This window comes from Protopterus annectens, chromosome 11.part0 (genome assembly GCF_019279795.1).
Source record: "Protopterus annectens isolate FY-2018-M chromosome 11.part0, PAN1.0, whole genome shotgun sequence".
NCBI classification, from domain to species: Eukaryota; Metazoa; Chordata; order Ceratodontiformes; family Protopteridae; genus Protopterus; species Protopterus annectens.
In genome coordinates this window covers 1,081,795,459-1,081,814,767 of record NC_056745.1, presented here as the reverse complement: position 1 = coordinate 1,081,814,767, position 19,309 = coordinate 1,081,795,459, and the positions used below count along the sequence as shown (strand labels likewise).

Here is a 19,309-nt window from a genome sequence, read left to right as displayed (position 1 = left end):
CGGGTCCGACCCTTAGAACTTCGGAACTGACCCAGACTCAACCCGTTTCTTCGATTCCTCCTCCGAATCGACCCAAAGTTTCGGAGCCAGAGTATTTGGAACAGATGATTGTGGAACTGTCGGAGACAACACCCATTGGGCTTTTGGTTCTGACTACTCTGACCTCTTCGGTTCCCACCTTAGAGTCTAGGAGCCAACACTCACCAGTTGGGTCTGGAGAGGATAGCTTTCGGTGCCTGCTTTACCTCTCAGGGGCTCGGCTCGGATGAGCTCAGCAACTACCTTGGTCTCAAAGCCCACTGTTTATACATATCCAGGCATCTCTTCGGACCGGAGCCGCGGGGCTTTTGACGCCATGAGGAAAGTGTTGTCCCCTCGGGCACCCACATCATCAGTACTAGCAATCTCCTCCCCTAATGTTCCTGTGTCTGTCTCTGCTTCACTGATCCCTCAAAAGCGTAGAGACCCGGAGTCTCAGGTCCCCCCCATCGGGTGAGCCCTGCTCATCCGGGACCTCTCCAGAAGCTACCTCTGAGGAGGTTCCCAGGAAGAGAACTTGCAAGAGGAAGCATCTGGATTCCCCACAGGAATCCATCACATCAGATACTGACTTAGATGAGTTAGAAGGGTCCCCACGGTCCCCCTCTGAAGATATCTCTTTTGGTGATATCTTAGATACCCTAAAACAGAGGGGTAGCTGGAATTCCCTTAATCCTACTGATGATGAGTCATTACTCCTGAAGGCTTTCGGGTCTTAACCCTCCATCTCTTGGGTGACTCCATGTTTCGATGAGTTGATGGACCTTCTCTTTTGAAAGGCATGGGAGTCCCCGGATACCATAGAACCAGTCCTTCGGAGGCCGAATAAATTTATTACATCACCTCAGGACAAGGCTTTCTTTACCAAAGGAGTACCCGTTGATGCTATGGTGGTGGCAGCGGCTACTAAGACGGAGCTATCGGAGACCTCCAGATCTGTTCATCCCCCTAATAGCGATTCTAGGTTCATGAACAGATACCGAAGGCACATGTTTAGTTCAGCAGCCTTTACTCTTTGATCCCTGAACTATCTCACACATTTCACCAGATTACACAGAGATCTCCTTAATGAGTTAGGAGATGCTCTTCAGGGTGCGGTAGCTGCGGGGGTCTCAGATAAGGTAGCCTCCCAGCTTGCTACCCTAAATTCCCTTATAAACTCTTCAATGTGACTGATTTCATATGCAGTGGATGGAATGAGTCGGGCAGCGAGTACATGAATTGCTCTTAGGAGATACTCCTGGATGCGCTTATGTTCCTTTGTGGAGCCCTAAAAGTCATCCTTTATAAACACCCCCTTTGATGATTCATCACTTTTTGGACCGAAAGTGAAGGAAACGCTTACCAGGTGTGAGCAAGATGGAAAGAGTCTGTTTTACCACTCCTACCAGACCTTATCTTAAAGGTCAGAAAAGTGGAAAAATGTGGTTCCGTAAAGGCCAAGGAGCTTTCTTTGGCACATTTGGTGAAATCCCCTCTAGAGACAGAGGAGGGGGCAATAATTGCAGAAGCCATCCACGTGGCAGAGGGGGACCGCAGAACCCGGGTGACAAGGATCAGTTCTTTGGCAAGCCCTGCCAGTGCTCTTGAAAGGAGGCCCATCTGTCCATCTCTGGAGGGAGTTGGGGGATGCTTATCTTTGTACCCAGACACCTGGCTAAAAAATTACAAAAGATCGCTGGGTACAAATTATAATATCCAGAGGATACACCGTTCCCTTTACTACTGCTCCAAACCCTGTGAAAAAAATCCCAGATGTTCCACCCAATCACAGGGAACAGGCAGTCATAGAGATTACAAAGTTGCTAAAAAAGAGAGTCATCCAACCAGTCCCAGCCGACCAGAGAGGATCTGGAATTTACTCAAGGTTCTTTTTAGTTCCAAAGAAAACAGGAGACTTGAGCAAATCTGTCAAGAAAACAAAGTTTTGGATGGTCACGCTACAGTCTATACTTCCTTTTCTAGGAAAGGACAATTGGATGTGCTCTGTAGATCTCCAGAATGCGTACTACCATATAAAGATGGCCAGAGCCTCCAGGAATCATCTGCGCTTTCGGCTGGGAGCCAGTCACTTTCAGTTTCGGGCTCTGCCCTTTGGTCTCACTACAACCCCCAGAGTGTTCACCAAATACATGGCAGTAGTCATGGCTCACCTGAGGCAGTTAGGATTCCAGGTGTTTCCATATTTAGACAACTGGCTCCTCACCACCACCAGCAAGCATCACATGCAAGGGAGACAACCTTAAATCTTTGCAGTCATTTGGGGATTACTATAAACTGGGACAAATCTGCTATACAGCCATCCAGATGTACCATCTTTATCGGAACAGATCTTGACACAGTTTCCATGACTATAAAACTTCCAATGGAAAGAGTGGTGAGTCTTCGACAACAAATTCTGAATCTCATTCCCAAACACATAGCCCCAGTTTCAGTAGTGCTCAAATTACTAGGGACCATGGCAGCAGCCATCATTGCCATTCCATTAGGCCAAATGCACATGTGGATACTGCAATGGCTGGTTTTAACACAATGGTCTTATCAGGAACTTCCAATGTCTCACCACATCATGGTAACAAAGTCATGTAAGAGGGATCTTCTTTGGTGGCTGACCTCTCCTCAAGTGACAATAAGACGTCCTTTTTGTTTTTCCAATCCTGGTTGCCACTGTGACCACAGACTCCTCCCTGATAGGGTGTGTGTGGGGGGCATTTTCAGGGAAGGACAGCCCAAGGCACATGGGCGAATCACAAGGCTCATCTGCATATCAATATCCTAAAGATGAGAGCGGTCTACCTCTAAGGGCTATTGTGATACAGACGGACAATATCTCATTGGTCTGATACATAAACCAACAGGGAGGAACCAGATCATACCCCTTATGTCGAGAGGCCTTGAGAGTATGGCAGTGGGCAATTTCCACCCAGCGCTTTAAGATAGCAATGCACATTCCAGGGAGGTCCAGTGTGATAGCAGACATATTGAGCAGAGCAATACTGTCTCCTCATGAGTGGTCCCTGAAAGAAGTAGTGGAAAGGATATTCTGCAGATGGGGCCAGCCTTACTGTGACCTCTTTGCAACCCTCACCAACACCAAATGCAGCAACTACTTTGCCCTGATCCCCAACTCAGGAGATGCCCCAAGGGATGCACTTGTACACAGTTGGCCCCTGGAACTTTTTTATGCTTCCCCCTCCCCGTTTCCTCTGATACCCAAATTCCCTTAGAAAGCCAGCACTCTGGGAAGGACCATTATTTTGATAGCCCCTTACTGACCTCCTCAAATTTGGTTCCCCTTTCTGTAGCCTCATCTACTGGAAGAACTGTGGATCCTGGATCCAGTTCCAGATCTTCTGATACATTCATTAGGAGTTCTTCATCCTGCAATTCATACCCTAAAATTGACAGCTTGGCTGCTCCAGTTCCACGAATAGCCAGGTTCCACAAGTTATTACCTGCAGCACAGAACATCTTAATTTCTTCTCATAAATCTTCTACTAGGAAACTATACCTTAGCAAGTGGAAAAGATTTTCTATATGGGTGTGAAACAATAATGTTGATCCATGTATGGCTTCAATGTCTTCCATTCTAGAGTTTCTGTCTAAATTGTTTCACAAAGGAGCAGCTGCAGCAACCCTTAGAGTTCAATTGGCAGCAATCTCTAATTTTCATATTGGTGATCAACACAATCCCATCATGTCACATAGACTTTCTAAAGCATTTCGCATTTCTTAAAGGTACTACTCACTTGAGACCACCTATTAGAAACCCATCTGTTCCATGGAATCTTAATTTTGTGCTCTCATGGATCATTTTACCCCCCTTTGAACCAGCATCATCCTGCAATTTGAAATACTTATCATGGAAAACCATTTTCCTAGTAGCTATTACTTCTGCTCCGAAGAATTTCGGAACTACATGCCTTGTCCATCAAAGTCTCATACTTGATTTTTCATAATGATAGAGTAACTCTGAGAACAAATCCTTCATTCATACCTATGGTTTGTTCTGAAACAAATCTCAACCAGACTATAGAATTACCTGTGTTTCTTCCCAAATATACAAACAAAATGGAACACATGTTGCACAAACTTGATGTCCATAGGCAACTTCGATTCTATCTAGACAGGACTAAGGACTTCAGAAAATCGGGCCAACATTTTGTCTCCTTTTCAGATTCAAAGAAGGGTACTCCTGTGGTTAAAACCACGTTATCAAAATGGTTGTCAGACTGTATTGCTTTCACATACAGCTCTTTGCCGATGACATTAAATCATAAAGTCAAGGCTCATTCAACCAGGGCATTTTCCACTTCTTCAGCCTTTATGGCACGGCTGCTTATAGATTCTATTTGTGCAGCAGCTGCATGGTCTTCACCTCATACCTTTATCACTCATACAAATTGGATAAGGCCTCCAGGGACAGGGCCTCCTTTGGTTCTATGGTTCTGAGGAATATACTCCCATGAGCCACCCAAGGAGATGGTGCTTGGGACGCTTACCCATCAGTGAGAATGAAGGCAAGATAGAACAACTTCACATTAAGAAGTTATGTACTTACCATAAAGTTCCATGTGAGTTGTTCATCTCACCTTCATTCTTACATCCCACCCACCAACCCCCTTCCTTTAAAGTCTTGAGGGCCAGGAAGTTTCAACAAGTCCTAGTGATATTTTGTCCTTGTCTATGGTATTTTTTTTCAATGTCTATAGTCTTTAGTTATCAGTATAATTGGGCAAACAAGATCTGAGGGAAGTACTGTTGCATCATTGGATAGGGAGTAGGCCACGAGCTGTTTGAAGTCCTCAAGATTTAGCATTTGGCCGAGTTGGAGCTGAGGATCGGCTCCGAACCCATCAGTGAGAATGAAGGTGAGATGAACAACTCACATGGAACATTATGGTAAGTACATAACTTCTCATTTTCTTCCCCAGTTTTTCCAACAAAGGCAGGTATTGCCTACATTTGCTGGATGTTCACAGACAATTACATTTCTATCTCAACAGAACTAAAGAATTTAGAAAATCAGAACAGTTGTTTGTTTCCTTCTCTGGCCCAACTTTAGGGAAGTCCATTTCCAAAGTTACCTTGTCAAAATGGCTAAGAGATTGTATTATTTACATATATAATAAAATCAAAATCTCAAGTTACCTGTGCCAGTGAGCGTATTCCACCAGGTCAATGGCCACTTCAGCTGTTTTCCATTTCAAGGCTTCCATGTATGAAATATGCACAGCAGCAAAGTGGGCTACATACTTTTAGCACTCATTACAAATTAGATCTAGTCTCCAAGAGAAGAGCTTCCTTTGGTTCTATGGTTCTCAGAAATATCCTTCCATAGAGCCTCCCGGGATCTAAAGTAGCTGTGGACTCTGTCCCAAGAGTCAGGAATAGATGAAGATTGACAACATTAGATAAAATAGTTATGTATTACCATAACGTTCCATCTGAGTTGTCGATTTTCATCTGTTCTTGTTATCCCACCCTCCTTCCCCATCTTGTGAATTCCTGGAGGAGTGAACTTTTGTCCTGGGTGCATTGTTAGGGTTCACCTTGAACATGGCTTCTTCATATTTGCTCATGGTTCTTCTGGCTTTCTGTAAGTCTGCAAATTCGATCTGAGGTAAATGGGAGAGGGTCATTGTGGGTAGAGATCTTTAGCTGCTGTAAGCTATATAGTGGCCGTACCAGTTCCGAGGATCGGAACTGACACCCAAGAGTCAAGAACAAATGAAGATCGACAACACAGATGGAACATTATGCTAAGACATAACATCTTTTTTGTGCCTAAAGTTGTCAATGAAATGTCATTTTTACCAGTTTATTAACTTGTCTGCATTCTTCTTAAGTCCTCAAAACAAGAGAGAGAGAATTTTGCATTTGCTGGACATTCATAGATTGTTTTAATTTGTCTAAATAGAATCAAAGCTATCAGAAAACTGGATCAGCTTTTCATCTCTTGCACTCAAAAACTGAGTTTCCCTGATTCTAAACAAACAATATCCAGTTGTAGTTCTCTTTTTGTTATTCCTTTCATGGAAAATCTCTCCCAGACTAACTCAAAGCTCAGTCTACCAATACTGTTGCTTTTTCTGGTGCTTTCTTTCAAGGAACTGGAATCAAAATCCTTTTTACAAGCAGCCACTTGGTCTTCTATATATACCTTTTCAAAACATTACAAAACTAATGCTTCTCTAGGGTCAGAACTGGTTTCACAAGATCACTCCCTCAAGGAATTCTAGACTCCAGTTCTACACCTCAGTACTCATCCAAGGTACTTTAAATACTTTGAGAATTTTCATATGTGAGCAGTACTGCAACGCTAATCAAATGAAATATATAATACACCTGTGGAAGAACATGCCATAACAATAAATGTTCAAATTTTGCATGTATAGTCTATCCTCATTTTACTTAAAAGTATGTATATAAAACATCTTCTCACCTAATATCTGAGTGTGCACACTAAAGAAAATGTATAAACAATAAGTTCACACTCAATGCTTTTCTGCTTATTATGCATATTTTCAAGGTACTTACTTGTAACTGTTTCCATATTATGTAAGACTGGCATCCATGTATTTCTGTAACTTATCTGTATTATGTATCTTGGAGCTTTCCTCCCTGGGCCTCCACTGAAAACAGGTCACTCTGACCCAGTGGACTTCCCCGGTAATCAAACTGGAAATAAATAAATAGATCACTGTTGCAGTACTGACACCCTCCCTCCTTTTCTCCTTGTTCATTTATATTCTCCTCTCTCATGAATGAGATGGACCTGCTACATATGTCCTCCTCTGTTTGATGATATGTCTGTTTTTTTTCCTTTCACACCCATGCATCCCTTATGTATCAGCATGCACTCTTACACCTGAGTCATGAGGTGGACATGTAGAATTCGAGGAGGTGCCACCCTGGGTGCATAGTGTTAGGTGTGATCGGCCAATCCTAATTGGTCTTCTGTGTATTTGTAATCAAAACTAAGTGCTACAGCACTCTGTGTGACGTATAAATTGTAGGAACTGCCTGCTACATTTTAAAATTCAAAAAACATTTTTTTTTTTTTAAATTGAAACACAGTAGTGCTCTGTGTGTGGTCTAAACTGTAGCAACTGCTTTCTGCAAATGTGCCAAGCAGTTTGCTGCAGTTTAAATGTAAAAGAAACATTTATTTTTTCGATGGGTGACAGATCGGGAAACAGTACTGGGTACATTATTAGCTAGTTACACCTCTGAGTCACTTCAATAGTGCTTAAACAGGAATTTGAGCTAGGCTTGTTAAAGGTCTGTTAGACTGCATGCCTAGTAGCTACCTATGAACCTATTGCAGCAGCCATTTACAGATGCATGTTAACATTCTTTAGTGGCAAATTGGCAAATGCTGAGATTGTGTTGTGTTATACTACTACATAAAGAGAAAATATATGTTTTTATGCATCATAATTTCTTTACTACACCAATTTCTTTTTAAAACAATTTTCCAGGGGGTTTAAAGATATGCAGACTGCTCAGTTAATGCTGAAACGAGCTCAGAAGATGAAGTCCAAGAAAGCAAGAAGTAAACAATTACTTGGTAAGTGAATTATATATATTTAAAACCTGCGCAATTACTATTATCATGTCAATAAAGTAAAGTTCTACACATAAAAATGCAGCTTTACTTTTTTTTTTTTTTTAAATAAAAAAATCAACTTTATTTTAATGTTCGTAATTAAGCATCTGAAACTAACAAAGAATACAGTTAATGATTTGAAATGCCAAATTATACTCTGTTCTTGACTTGCATGGAAAAAAGATAGAAAACCCATATTTGTTGATTGGTTTCAGGCAGACCTAAAATGTTGTTCATGTGATACACGAATTCAAACTTTGCCTATATTCTTTCCTCTTTGCATATTTTCTTTTGATGTCTGTTTCCCTTTACTAATACATGTCTAGCTCTTAGTTTTGAACTGATAAACCACAGGTCATTCATCTGGATGTTAATTCCACAGTGTAAATGTATATAGAGCAGGTAGGAGTGTGTTTGATTAGGGTCAGTGCTGCAGGCATGGTTTCTAATCTGTCCATCAGTCTGCCTCCCTATAGTTTGTAGTAGATAGCCATCACTGTTCAAGAGAAAAGCATTCACCTCAGAAATAAAAAAGAAACATTTTTTAAATGTTTAAGCATGGCTATGCTTTTTTCCTCTCTGGAGCTATATGAAAGAGTACACCCATTCTTAAACTGACAAAATACATCAGTGTGTTGCCAACTCACTGAGTGGAGAAATCAGCCATAGAAAGCCCTAAGCTACACAAAGCATTCCTGTTACTTTGAGAACTGGCATAGACAATGCTGATCATATAAAATACACTTTGTTTTTCAGTTTTAGTTCCTCAGTAGATTAAAGTTTTAAGAAAACAGCTTAAGTACTGTAAGTCTTGCAACTTTCATTGATAATGTTGCATTGCAATATGCTTCTGTGTAGAGGAAAACTGTCCCTTTCTCTGTTTGGAATACATTGTACTGTCAGGCTAATAATGTCGATTTTTCTTGAATGACAGTTAAATTTGTAACCTACTAAGAATATAGCACTGCAAAAAAACAGCCACTGACTTTGCTGACAATCAACTGTATCTTGAATCTGTTTAAAAATTTGTGGATGTGTGAAGGCAGTACTGTGGGAACTGTTATTCCCTTGCATAAAGGTGGTGCTTCCACTGTCCCCGGGAACTGTAGACCTATTAGCTTGACTAGCCTTATCTGCAAGACCATGGAGTGAGTCATCATGGACCTTATCAACAAGGATATAGGTAATCTCCAACACTTGACCCTACTCAGTTTGGATTTTTCAAAGGGAGATCATGCCTGTTAAAATTGGTGAACATCTTCGACAATCACCAAGGCCCTGGACGAGGGGAAATCTGTGCATACAGCCTACCAAGATTTTGACACTATCCCCCACTCAGGCATCATCGACAAACTCACCCAGCTAGGTATCAACACTTATATCGTTAGATGGGTCACTAACTGCCACACTGATAAAACACATATAGTCAAAATAGGGGAATCCACCTCCAACAGCAGACTTGTAACCAGTGTTGTTCTACAGGGATCAGTCCTGGGACCTCTACTGTTTGGAATATATTTCTCCAAAGTATAAGCAAAAACTAAAGGTCTGTGGCTGACAAAAGTTTGCTAATGACGGCAAACTGGGAGCAGTCATACAATCTCCAAATGATGTCAACATCCTGCAAACACAAACAAATGATTGATGCCAAAGTCATGACCTTAAACGAAATGTAAAAAAATGTATTATCATCCCTTTCGGTAAGAGCGATTTTCCTGCTAACTACCATGTTACTAGCAACACCCTAAGTATGCACTCAGTAGTGAGAGACCTGGGCAGACAGGTTGACAGCACCTTTACCTTTGATCACCATGACTTCACAGTAGTAAGAATGACATTCTGTATTGCTCATCTCATAAGTAAGGGCATTGCCTCCAGAAAACTAGGCGTTATAACCTCCCTGTATTCTTTCCTCATCACGCCAGTAATTGAGTACAACACCCTTTTTGGTATGCACCTTTCCAAGCACCTGCAGCAATTGGACAGACCACAAAGGTTCCTCACAAGGAAAATTCAAGGTCTTCAGCATCTGTCCTATGTGGAGCATCTGAAATCACTGTCACTTTATTTTGTTTCATACAGACTACTCAGAGGCGATCTCTGCCTTGCATATAAGGCAATCTCTGACCCTACCTTATTAGAAATGCTGCATATCCGCAAGTCAAATGGTACACAGGTTACTCGCTCTAAAGACCTTAACCTGGTATGTGACATTAATAAACCTGCTGGAGGGATAGATGTGTCTCCCAGGGGTTACCACACCTTTGGATCAGACTCCCACTTCATGTCAAACAGAGCACCTCACTCACCCTCTTCAAATGCAGTCTGGACGATTGGAAGGTTAACAGTACAGTCACCCTGGGGGTTCCACCTGTGTCCCTCTTGGACAGGGGCAATAGGTGCTGATTGTGGAAATAAGGGTAGAACTTGGCTAGGCTTGTAAGGGCCCTAGGCCGATTAGCCTAGTAACTTCCTATGATCTTAACTACAACTGTCAGCAGTCACTTATTTATTGTTTTTAATTAAACAAAAGCCATAATGTACTGTACAGCGATATGAGTGATTTAGTCCCAACAATGTTTAAGAACACTGGATTATGTGCATTGCACACTGTGGATAGTGTATGCATATGTACATGATGATTCCTGATATAAGCTGATCACTTAAAAAAATAATACTTTCAAACTGCATTTTCTGCAGTATTGTTTATAGGGAACAAATTGCAACTTCCTTAACCTCCACATTGATCTTAAGGGTGAGTTAAAGGGCCACTACCCCCCTTACATATAGCATTATGGTATATGCGATTTGTAGAAGTATATATTATTGTTACCGAATGCTAATTAAATAGAGAAATTAAATAACACTGATTTTAAATTAAATTACTTCTACTGTTGCATGATTTTAGACATGATGGCAAGCCAAAGAAAAGTCCAAGACTAAAGTTTCTTATTTTCTTGGGGAACATAGCAAAGTCCAGGATTTTTAGTAGCCATAAATAATCCTAGCTACTACTGTGCAGCACTGACTGTGTCAGGCTGTGTTCTGATGAACGACAAGGCATACATTTGCTGCTGTATCAGACAAGCAAATCAGTGCACTCAGGGTTAAAAAAAGAGTTATTTGCAACATTTTTTATTTATACTCTAAGGCATCTGAAGGTAACTATTTTAAAAGACGTGAATTTGCAACTTGCAAGTATATTTTGTCTGTTGGTCTCTCTCTGTCTTATGTTTATAAGATATGTATGTATGTATGCATGCATGTATATCTCTTCAGGGAGAGTGACAATAGCAGTAAATCGTAACATATGGCTTTCTCACAAAGAAACTGAAATCCTGACAGTTTTTAAGTAGTTATGTATAGCTTATTATGTAGGCTAGTGCTGATCTCACACCTGCATGTACATATAACTTTCAGGAAGGGTCACTGTAACAGTAAATTGTAAGACATGGACTTTCTCATCAATGAAACTGCAGTAAACATTCAACCATTTTTATGTAATTGCTTGATTCCCCTTGCAGAGTCCACTGTTGGTCTTGCACCGCTGATGTGTATGTGTGTGTGTTTATCGGTGTGTGTCTATATACGTATAGACATACACATAGTTTGCTACCACAGTAAATGAAAATATACGGGCTTTCCCAGCATTGTGCTTACTGGCTGCTGTACTCGGATCAGTTTTCAACAACACTATTTATCCCTCATGCAGGCTACCCCTGATCACTGACATCTGTCATTACTGATGTCACATAGTATGCTTCTTACATGTGAGAAGCAATGTGCTCAGACCATTTCTTCTTGCTGTTTCAAACTTTTTAGTCACTTTACTGTGTTTTCCATTTTGTCAGTAGATTTTTTTAGTTTTTCCAGGTCTACTATATATGTTTTATCCCTGAACACTAATTTTGCTAGCAAGGTTTGATAGTTCTAAATTATTCTACATGAAGGGTTATGTCTGTGTCTGAAGCTGTTTACAAATGTCCTTGTGTTAGACAAACTGCACCAAAGACTTCCATTTGTAGTGCTTATTATTGGGGGGACTAGTCATGTTTCTGAGTCTTTTGAACATTATCTGAAGTAAAATTATGCTACTGAACCCAGAAGATTTAAACATGTGCAAATCATACCTATTGGAATGAAAACAAAAAATAGAAATGTCTTTACATGCCATAACAAGGAAGAGGAAAGTACAACTAAACACAACCTGATTGGGGTATGTCTGACATGTTTAAAAGCCAGAGAAGGAGAAAATAAAATGCTGCCCCATTAGGGAACAATCAAAGGAACATAATCCTCTTCATGCTTCTTTGATGATACACCACCAAAAATAAAATTTCAGGGGATTCTCAGTCAGTGTGATGCTGAGAAAAAGTTTCTCTGCAACAGGCTAGAGTTCAGTAAAATCTAAAATAAATAGGTAGAGATTCAGGCTGCCAGACAGGAACCTCCATTTGTGGGTCTGTGTTTTGAGGAACTGGTTATATCACTATGGTGCTACATTGGACTGTGCTCCCTCATCAGTCCTGTGCAGGCACTGATACACATTTCAGTTGCATGAGTATTTTCTAAAGTTCCATCAGTGCCTCACTGAAAACAAATACTTTTGACTGTCATGGTGTTGAATGTAATTATCTTTATTTAGTACAAGAAAAGTCAAGGTGTGAACCTCAGCCATCTCTGCCACAACTTTTATCAGTACAAACTTCCCACTGTTGAAGGCTTACTGATGATCTCATACAACCCAACGTTTTGCCAGTGTCTGCATTCTTATCTTAAGAGAAAGGGAACAGGAAAAGATCTCATAGGTATATACTAGGCTAAGGACCACTATGTCTTTTATAAGCCTAGCTGTGAAATCCAACCCTATTTATCATGGATGTTTATTAGGTGGAAGTATGTTAGGAAGTTTCTAGAGGATATGTGTGTGTGTGTGTGTGTGTGTGTGTGTGTGTGTGGGGGGGGTATGTTAGTTTGGGAATTACTGCCTGCTTCTGTCTATCAGAGACATGGGTCCATACTCGGGGGGGTGGGGGGGTTACCAATTTCCCATCCACTGGTCAAGGTTATGCTTAAATAAGGTTGACAATGGACTGTGCAATTCATACAGGACAGTGTGTTTATACCCTGAATTCTCACGGTAAGGAATCTCCTTCTTCTTTATCTTCTGAGTTTGAAGAGGCAGAGAAGTTTTATAGTAATCACATTCTCTCATACGTGGCTCAGAGTTCTGATCCTGTCAGTGTTATTTCTCATTCCCCAGTGTCTATCCCAGAAGACCTCCCCTTTGGGGAAACAGCAAATTTAATGGTAGAAGTATTCCAAATGGGAGACAGAGAATTCTTTTATGAAAAGGTATTGCTGATTCTAATACTGCTGGAAGGTGAGAAGTCTGTACCTCCAATGTTAAAATCTTCCTAGATCTCTTAGATTCTTAGCCTCCAGCTCACAAGAAGGTCAATAAATTAAAAATAGAAACAAGATGTGTATAATTCTGTCAGAAATGAATCTATTGCAATATTTTAAATCCATAAAAGTGACAAAAAATGCAGACTTAAGTACATTTCATCTTGATTAAGAATCTAGGGTTTTTGGGCAGGTGTAGAAAGAAGGTGGCTACCTCTCCTTACCCTTCTGTCAAGGCCATTAATGCCTAGTACCAGAGATGTTTTGAGTCAGATCCTAGAAACTACTCATTCCTTAATTGAGAAGAAACACTAGGAGAAACTAAGGAAACTGACATTCATACCCAAGATAGATATTGGAGGTGATTAAGTGTTTCTGTGATTTGCTTAAACCGTTAGGGCTACAGTTATAGAGTAGATGTACCATATTGATTACTGCTGCAGTAGCCTTAGCTATATGGGTTATATCTTGCCAAGGATATAACAGCCAGCCAGTTTCCAAAGCTTCAGGACACCTTCCACACTCCCAAACCATCAGTCAGTTCAAGCTAAGCTGACTAAAAAGACAGGTTCGGGCGCCAAACTCTTCAGAGCTTTTATACTGCTGCAGAGTATGCATCTCTGAGGTTTTTGAGGATCGACGGTCAGCTTTTGCTATTTCTTTGCTGGGCAGATTGTTCCCTTTGAGGAAAAAAAAAAACTTCCCTTTAAAAATAAATTGTTTCATTCGATAGCACTTTCCTGTTCAGTTTAGTTATTTTAAAGCTAGCGGTTTGTGTTTTAACGGACTGTCAAGGAACTGTATTGTACTTTCAAATGAGAGCACTCTTTTTTCCTGTCAGTTTAAACATTGTTTAAATTATTTAAAATCACTTGTTTTGTGAAGAAATTCTGATTATTTTACTATTTGGGCTCGGTGTCATAAAGTGCTTTTACTGTGTTTTTCTGTAAAAAAAAGTGACATTTTAATGACTTTAAATTTTTAGTGGTGTTTGCTGCTTGTTTTCCTTAGGGTTTGACCAGGGAACAGACTGTAGGTTCCATGATCAGTCCTTCTTCCAGCCACTAAAAGAAAAAGTTAAGCAAACAGCCTTTGCCACCACAGCAGGCAAGCAATTTGCCTCTGCTGCAAGTGGGTGACCCTGCTGCAGCTATTAGTTGTAGCTCAGACCACTCATCTTTTATCCTGGATCCCTCTGCTGAAACAACTGCTGCCACAATGGACCACAGGTTAGCCATGTTCTCTGCGGCTGTTGGGATCCTCTCAGTGGGCAAGAGAGAGCCACTCTTGTCAGTCCTGGGAGAGGGAACAAGGAAGGATTTTTTTGTCAGAATGATGTGATGATCTGCCATTAATAACACTGATGATCCCATTTTTCCTGTCAAAAAGAAGCAGAAAACTAAACATGTATTTACTCATCCTTAAATATCTTTGGACAGGAGTAATTTACAGGCTGGCTTAGGATTTAATTCAAGCTGTTGATCCTTCTTATAAACTAATTTCTGATAAAAGAAAGAGGGATACCTGTTTTCCTGAAGGGATTCTAGATTCTGAATTTGGACAGTAAGATCATTCATACTAGGTTTTCTACTCGGATTTCTGATTCAGACTCAGAAGAGAGCTCCGTTTCTGGTTCTCCCTGTGGGGGGGTTGTCTTTCTCTGAGATGGTTTCCAGAATGTGCCAGTGTTGTCAGTGGAGGAACACTGAGCTTTCTCAGTCCCTCAGAAAATAGTAATAGCTGTCACAGAAAGAAACCTATTCCTCAGTTCTGTCACCTTTGGAGGATATGTGTGTATGTTACTCCCTGCAATTTTCCTGATACCCAGCACCTAAAAAGACAGACTGGATGTATAAAGATCCTCAAGTTTTATACACTCTTCCAAACCTCACCCAGTAGCTATGGCGTTAGTTAATCCTACTGCTGCTAATTAAATGTTCAGTTAATTCCAATCCTACTCTTTCTGATAAGGATAGGAAGATTATTGATAAGTATGGGAAGAAGTATATGCTTTGTTAACTTTGATTTTCAGAATTTTGAATTGTCAAAGTTTGATCTGACTAATTGTGAAAGCATGAGGAATGTTTTGTCTGCACTTTCTTCATGTGAGGAAAATCTGCTTTAAATAATTTAGTTTCTTCTATTGTACAAGTCACTACTTGTTGTTTGCAGTATGTGTATGACTCAGTTGATACTTCTTTCAAGCCTATTATCACTGCTACTGTTTTGTGGAGGTTGCCTGGCTGCAGTCTCAGAACCTCTCATATGATGTTAAAAATGAGAGTCTAATTTTTTTCTTTGGATAGAGACTTAGTTTTTGGCCTGCCTGCTGCAAAAGTGATCAAAGACTGTGATGAAAGGTGTAAGTTGATATAGGGAATCTCTAAGATTGTTCAGCCCTCCTTTTCCAAATTCTCTAAGGAATTATCTAACCCCTTGTCCATTTTTTTGCAATAAATACATAAATAAACAGCCTCAATAAAATGCAGGTAACCAGACATTTAAGAATAAATGACAAAGAGGTTCCAAAAATAATTATGTAAACCCCCCCCCAAACCAAGCACAGTCTAACAAGTCAGAATGATTTTTTTAAGGGACCTTGCCACTCCCTCCCTGACAACCCATTTACACTTCCAGAAAATATGAATCTCCATGGTTTTTTTTTGGCAATAGATAGTTTCAGACAAATGTGTGCTAGGACATTCATCAAGGTTACAAAAGGTAGTTGGAAGAAATTCCTTCTTTTCAAGGAGTAATCCCTCATGTACCAGACCAGACTAATTTTTTTTCCACCAGGCCAGTCAGATGAGGTGATATGTGTAAAGCTGTAGCACCAACCCGCTGAAACCTTGAATGACTGATGAATTCCAGTGTTTGAAGAAAAAAGAGGAAGAGACAGAAAGTCACAGGAAAAAAAATTGACAAGCATATACTATGTATGTTATAGTGTAAGTGTAGTTAGAAAGAGGATAGCAGACATTACTAAAATAAAATATATATATTTTTAATTTCCATCATCTTTAAAGCATTCGTACCCTTCACCACCAAAGGAATGTTATTTCTGACACTGGCTGCTATTTAGATTTTTTTTTTAATTTGCTGCATCTGAAACTCTCCATTTCATTGATCAAAAATTAATGAACAAAACCAAAAGTAATAGGGGGAAGAAAAGGGAATAAAATTAGGGACAAACTGTAAATATTATTCTTAAAACTTAGAAAGTTGGTAGAATAGTACCATGAAAATATGAAAATGCTGTCAGTCTGTAGTGCAGCAGTGCTGACATAATGTGGGAAAGTCTACAAATGTCTTCAGACATATGTATGATCAGTTCATCTATTTTAAAATATTTTATCAGCCAGGCTTGCTTCTTTTAGTATATGCTGCTTTTGCATGCATTTTTCAGAAGGAAATGAAGTCTGAAACTCAAATGTCTGTCATTTACTGACTGTAGTTGTAATAAATTTGCTAGGGCAGCCACAGTGGTACAGCGGTTAGTGTTGCCGCCTCACAGCAAGAGGTTCTCCGGTTCGATCCTCGGCTGGGGTGCCTTCTGTGCGGAGTCTGCATGTCTTCCCTGTGGTCACGTGGGTTTCCTCCCACATCCCGAAGACATGCTGTAGGTGGATTGGACACTAAATTGGCCCTAGGCATGAGTGCGTGTGTGTGCCTTCTATGGAAGGTTGGGCGCCGGGCTGGCAACTCAACACCGTAAAATTCCACTGCCAATCATGAGCGGATAGGTGATCCGCTGTGGCGACCCCTAACCGGGAAAAGCCGACAGAAGAAGAAGTCTTTCATTACATGGTGTCCCAGAGAGTGATGCAACCAGTTTCTCCCTCCCAGATGGGAAAAGGTTTTCATTCATGTATGTTTTTAGTACCAAAGAAAAAAAAAATGCTGGAGACCAGTTCTGGATCTTTCTTTTCTAAACCTGTTTATGATAGTGCCCAAGTTCAAAATGTTGTCATTCCACAACCTGTTACCTTTTCTTTACCTTTTCTTTCTCATTCAAGTTTCCTGGTAATGCTGGATTTAAAAGATGCTTATCACATCCCTATTCATCCAGACTTCAGCTGTTTCTTAAGGTTCTATGTGTCAGGATCCCATTATCAGTTTCTGCCTTAACCTTTGGACTATCCACTGGACCACAAGTGTTCAAAAAGTGTCTAGCTGTAGTTATAGCTCATTGCAGGCTACAGGGTATCCACATTTTTCCATATTTAAACAACATGCTTATCTTTGCAGAGTCTTTTTCAAAGTGTCAGTAATCTCTCTCTAGGGTGAGAGATGTCTTATACATGCTGGGATGCCAAGAAGACATTCAACATTCTTTTTTGACTCCTTCACATGTAATTATGTTCTTGGGGGGGGGGGGCAACTAGACACCTTAGTATATCTAGATCTGTTTATAAGGTTTTCCACTCAGACTTTGATCACTGTGAGGGAATACCTCAGGATTTTGGGTATCATGGCCTGCATGATTCTCATGATACCCTTGGCAATGCTTCACATGAGAAAGACACAATGGCATCTGAAATCTTTGATCCCAGCACCGACATCCTTTGTGTTTTCAAATCCCAGTGCTGGGGTTTGTCAGAAGGAAAATCACGTGGTGGAGACAGCAAATATCCTTAAATTCAGGTCTACCCTTCCTCCTCCCTGTTCCACAGCAGTCAGTCAACATAGACACCTCAGACTTTGCTTGGGGAGCAGTTTCTGGAGGGATAAAAGTACAAGGTATGTGGGACATCAAGGACAGATAGAAACACATAAACATAAAATATATTCTTACCCTGATTAAGGCACTCAAATCTATAAATTATCTTTGGTCCTTGGGACCTCTTCAAGTTGTTACAGACAATACCACAGTGATGGGGTACATCAGAAAGGCTAGCCATGTTAGCTGGGGATAAAGTTTAACAGCACCATACAGGCATCCTACATTTAGTAAAAGCAAAAGTGTGTAGCAGACAAGCTGAGCAGGATAAGGGCATACCCTCATGAATGGAAACTAGATCAGGGGGTCTTCCAAGATTTGAACCATCTGTGAAGAGTTCCTTAGGTAGACCTATTTCCTTTATCTCCAAACAATCAGTTGGCAGAATTATGCCACGAGACTCCATGCTGGAAGACTTGGAAGACAGATGCCTTTTCTTTTCCTAGGACAGAAATGTTTCTATATGCTTTGAAGATTCAGAAAGAATCCACCAAGATCACTATGGTGACTCCCTTCTGACCCAGTCAACAGTGGTTCTCCTTTTTTTGGAAATGGCCAGGGATAATTACAACAAACTTCCTTACAGAATGGATCTACTCACACAAGGTCCCAGGTGTTTGATATACCCCAACCCATTTAGCTTCAGTTGACTGCCTGAGTAATAGAGACTTAATTCCCTTTAGGCAGCTGTTTACCGAAGACATGCAGCAGGTACTAATGGATGTAAGAAAGCCTGCTGATAGAAAATCATATGTAAGCAAATGGAAAAAAGTTTTCTATTTGGTGCCAGCAACATAACCAGCACTAATTCAGGGCTAGTTGTTCTCTGGTTTAGCAATATTTGTGTGTTATTATCCTATGGGCTTTCTTACTCCTCCATCAAGGTTCATTTTTGTCCATTTCAGCATGTCTGCCCATGGGCCGTCCTCTTTCAATGCATTCTCTTGTCAAAACGTTTTTATTTTATTTATTTATTTTATTTTACATTTGTTGTCCGGGAGAGTCCAAGTGGATTACAAGTCCATTTTCAGTGGAGGCCTGGGGAGAAAAGCTCCAAGAGAACAATTTTTTACAAAACATAGTTTTAAGGACAGACTTTTGACATACAATTTCCACAGAAGAGATTTTGACATACATATTAACTAACAGGTAGGATACATCCATTCTCTACAATATAATATTACATTTTAGAAGAGATTCCTAAGTTTAGGATTCCTGTGATAGATTTACTATCAGAGTAAAAGCAGAGAGACGTAGAATAAGGCTCTGAGAGAGCAGATGTTGCTCAGTATAGTTGAGAAGGATAACAAATTGATTTACTATATGTCTTTGCCTGGTTTTAGCTGAGAAGATAACAAATTGATTTACAATACGTCTTCTCCTGACTTTAGTTGCTTGTGGAAAGCGCAGCATTGCTGGGGTAGTTTTCCCTAACTCTTGGAGAGATGGGATGAGCAGTAGATTAACAGTCCTAAGTGGGTATAGTACTATAACTGGTTGGCTTAGCAGAGTTACTTAAGTTAAGTGAAGTG

The 19,309-nt window shown here is 40.4% G+C and overlaps 1 protein-coding gene across 3 annotated transcripts in view; it reads left to right on the top strand.

Moving 5' to 3' along the window:
• LRRIQ1 (leucine rich repeats and IQ motif containing 1) overlaps positions 1 to 19,309 on the top strand; it is a 3,765,329-nt gene that overhangs the window by 2,631,888 nt on the left and 1,114,132 nt on the right. For all 3 annotated transcript variants that reach the window (XM_044088432.1, XM_044088431.1, XM_044088433.1), the window contains one exon: positions 7,524 to 7,612. In XM_044088432.1, coding sequence (XP_043944367.1) covers positions 7,524 to 7,612 — 89 coding nt within the window. The remainder of the gene's footprint in view (positions 1 to 7,523; positions 7,613 to 19,309) is intronic.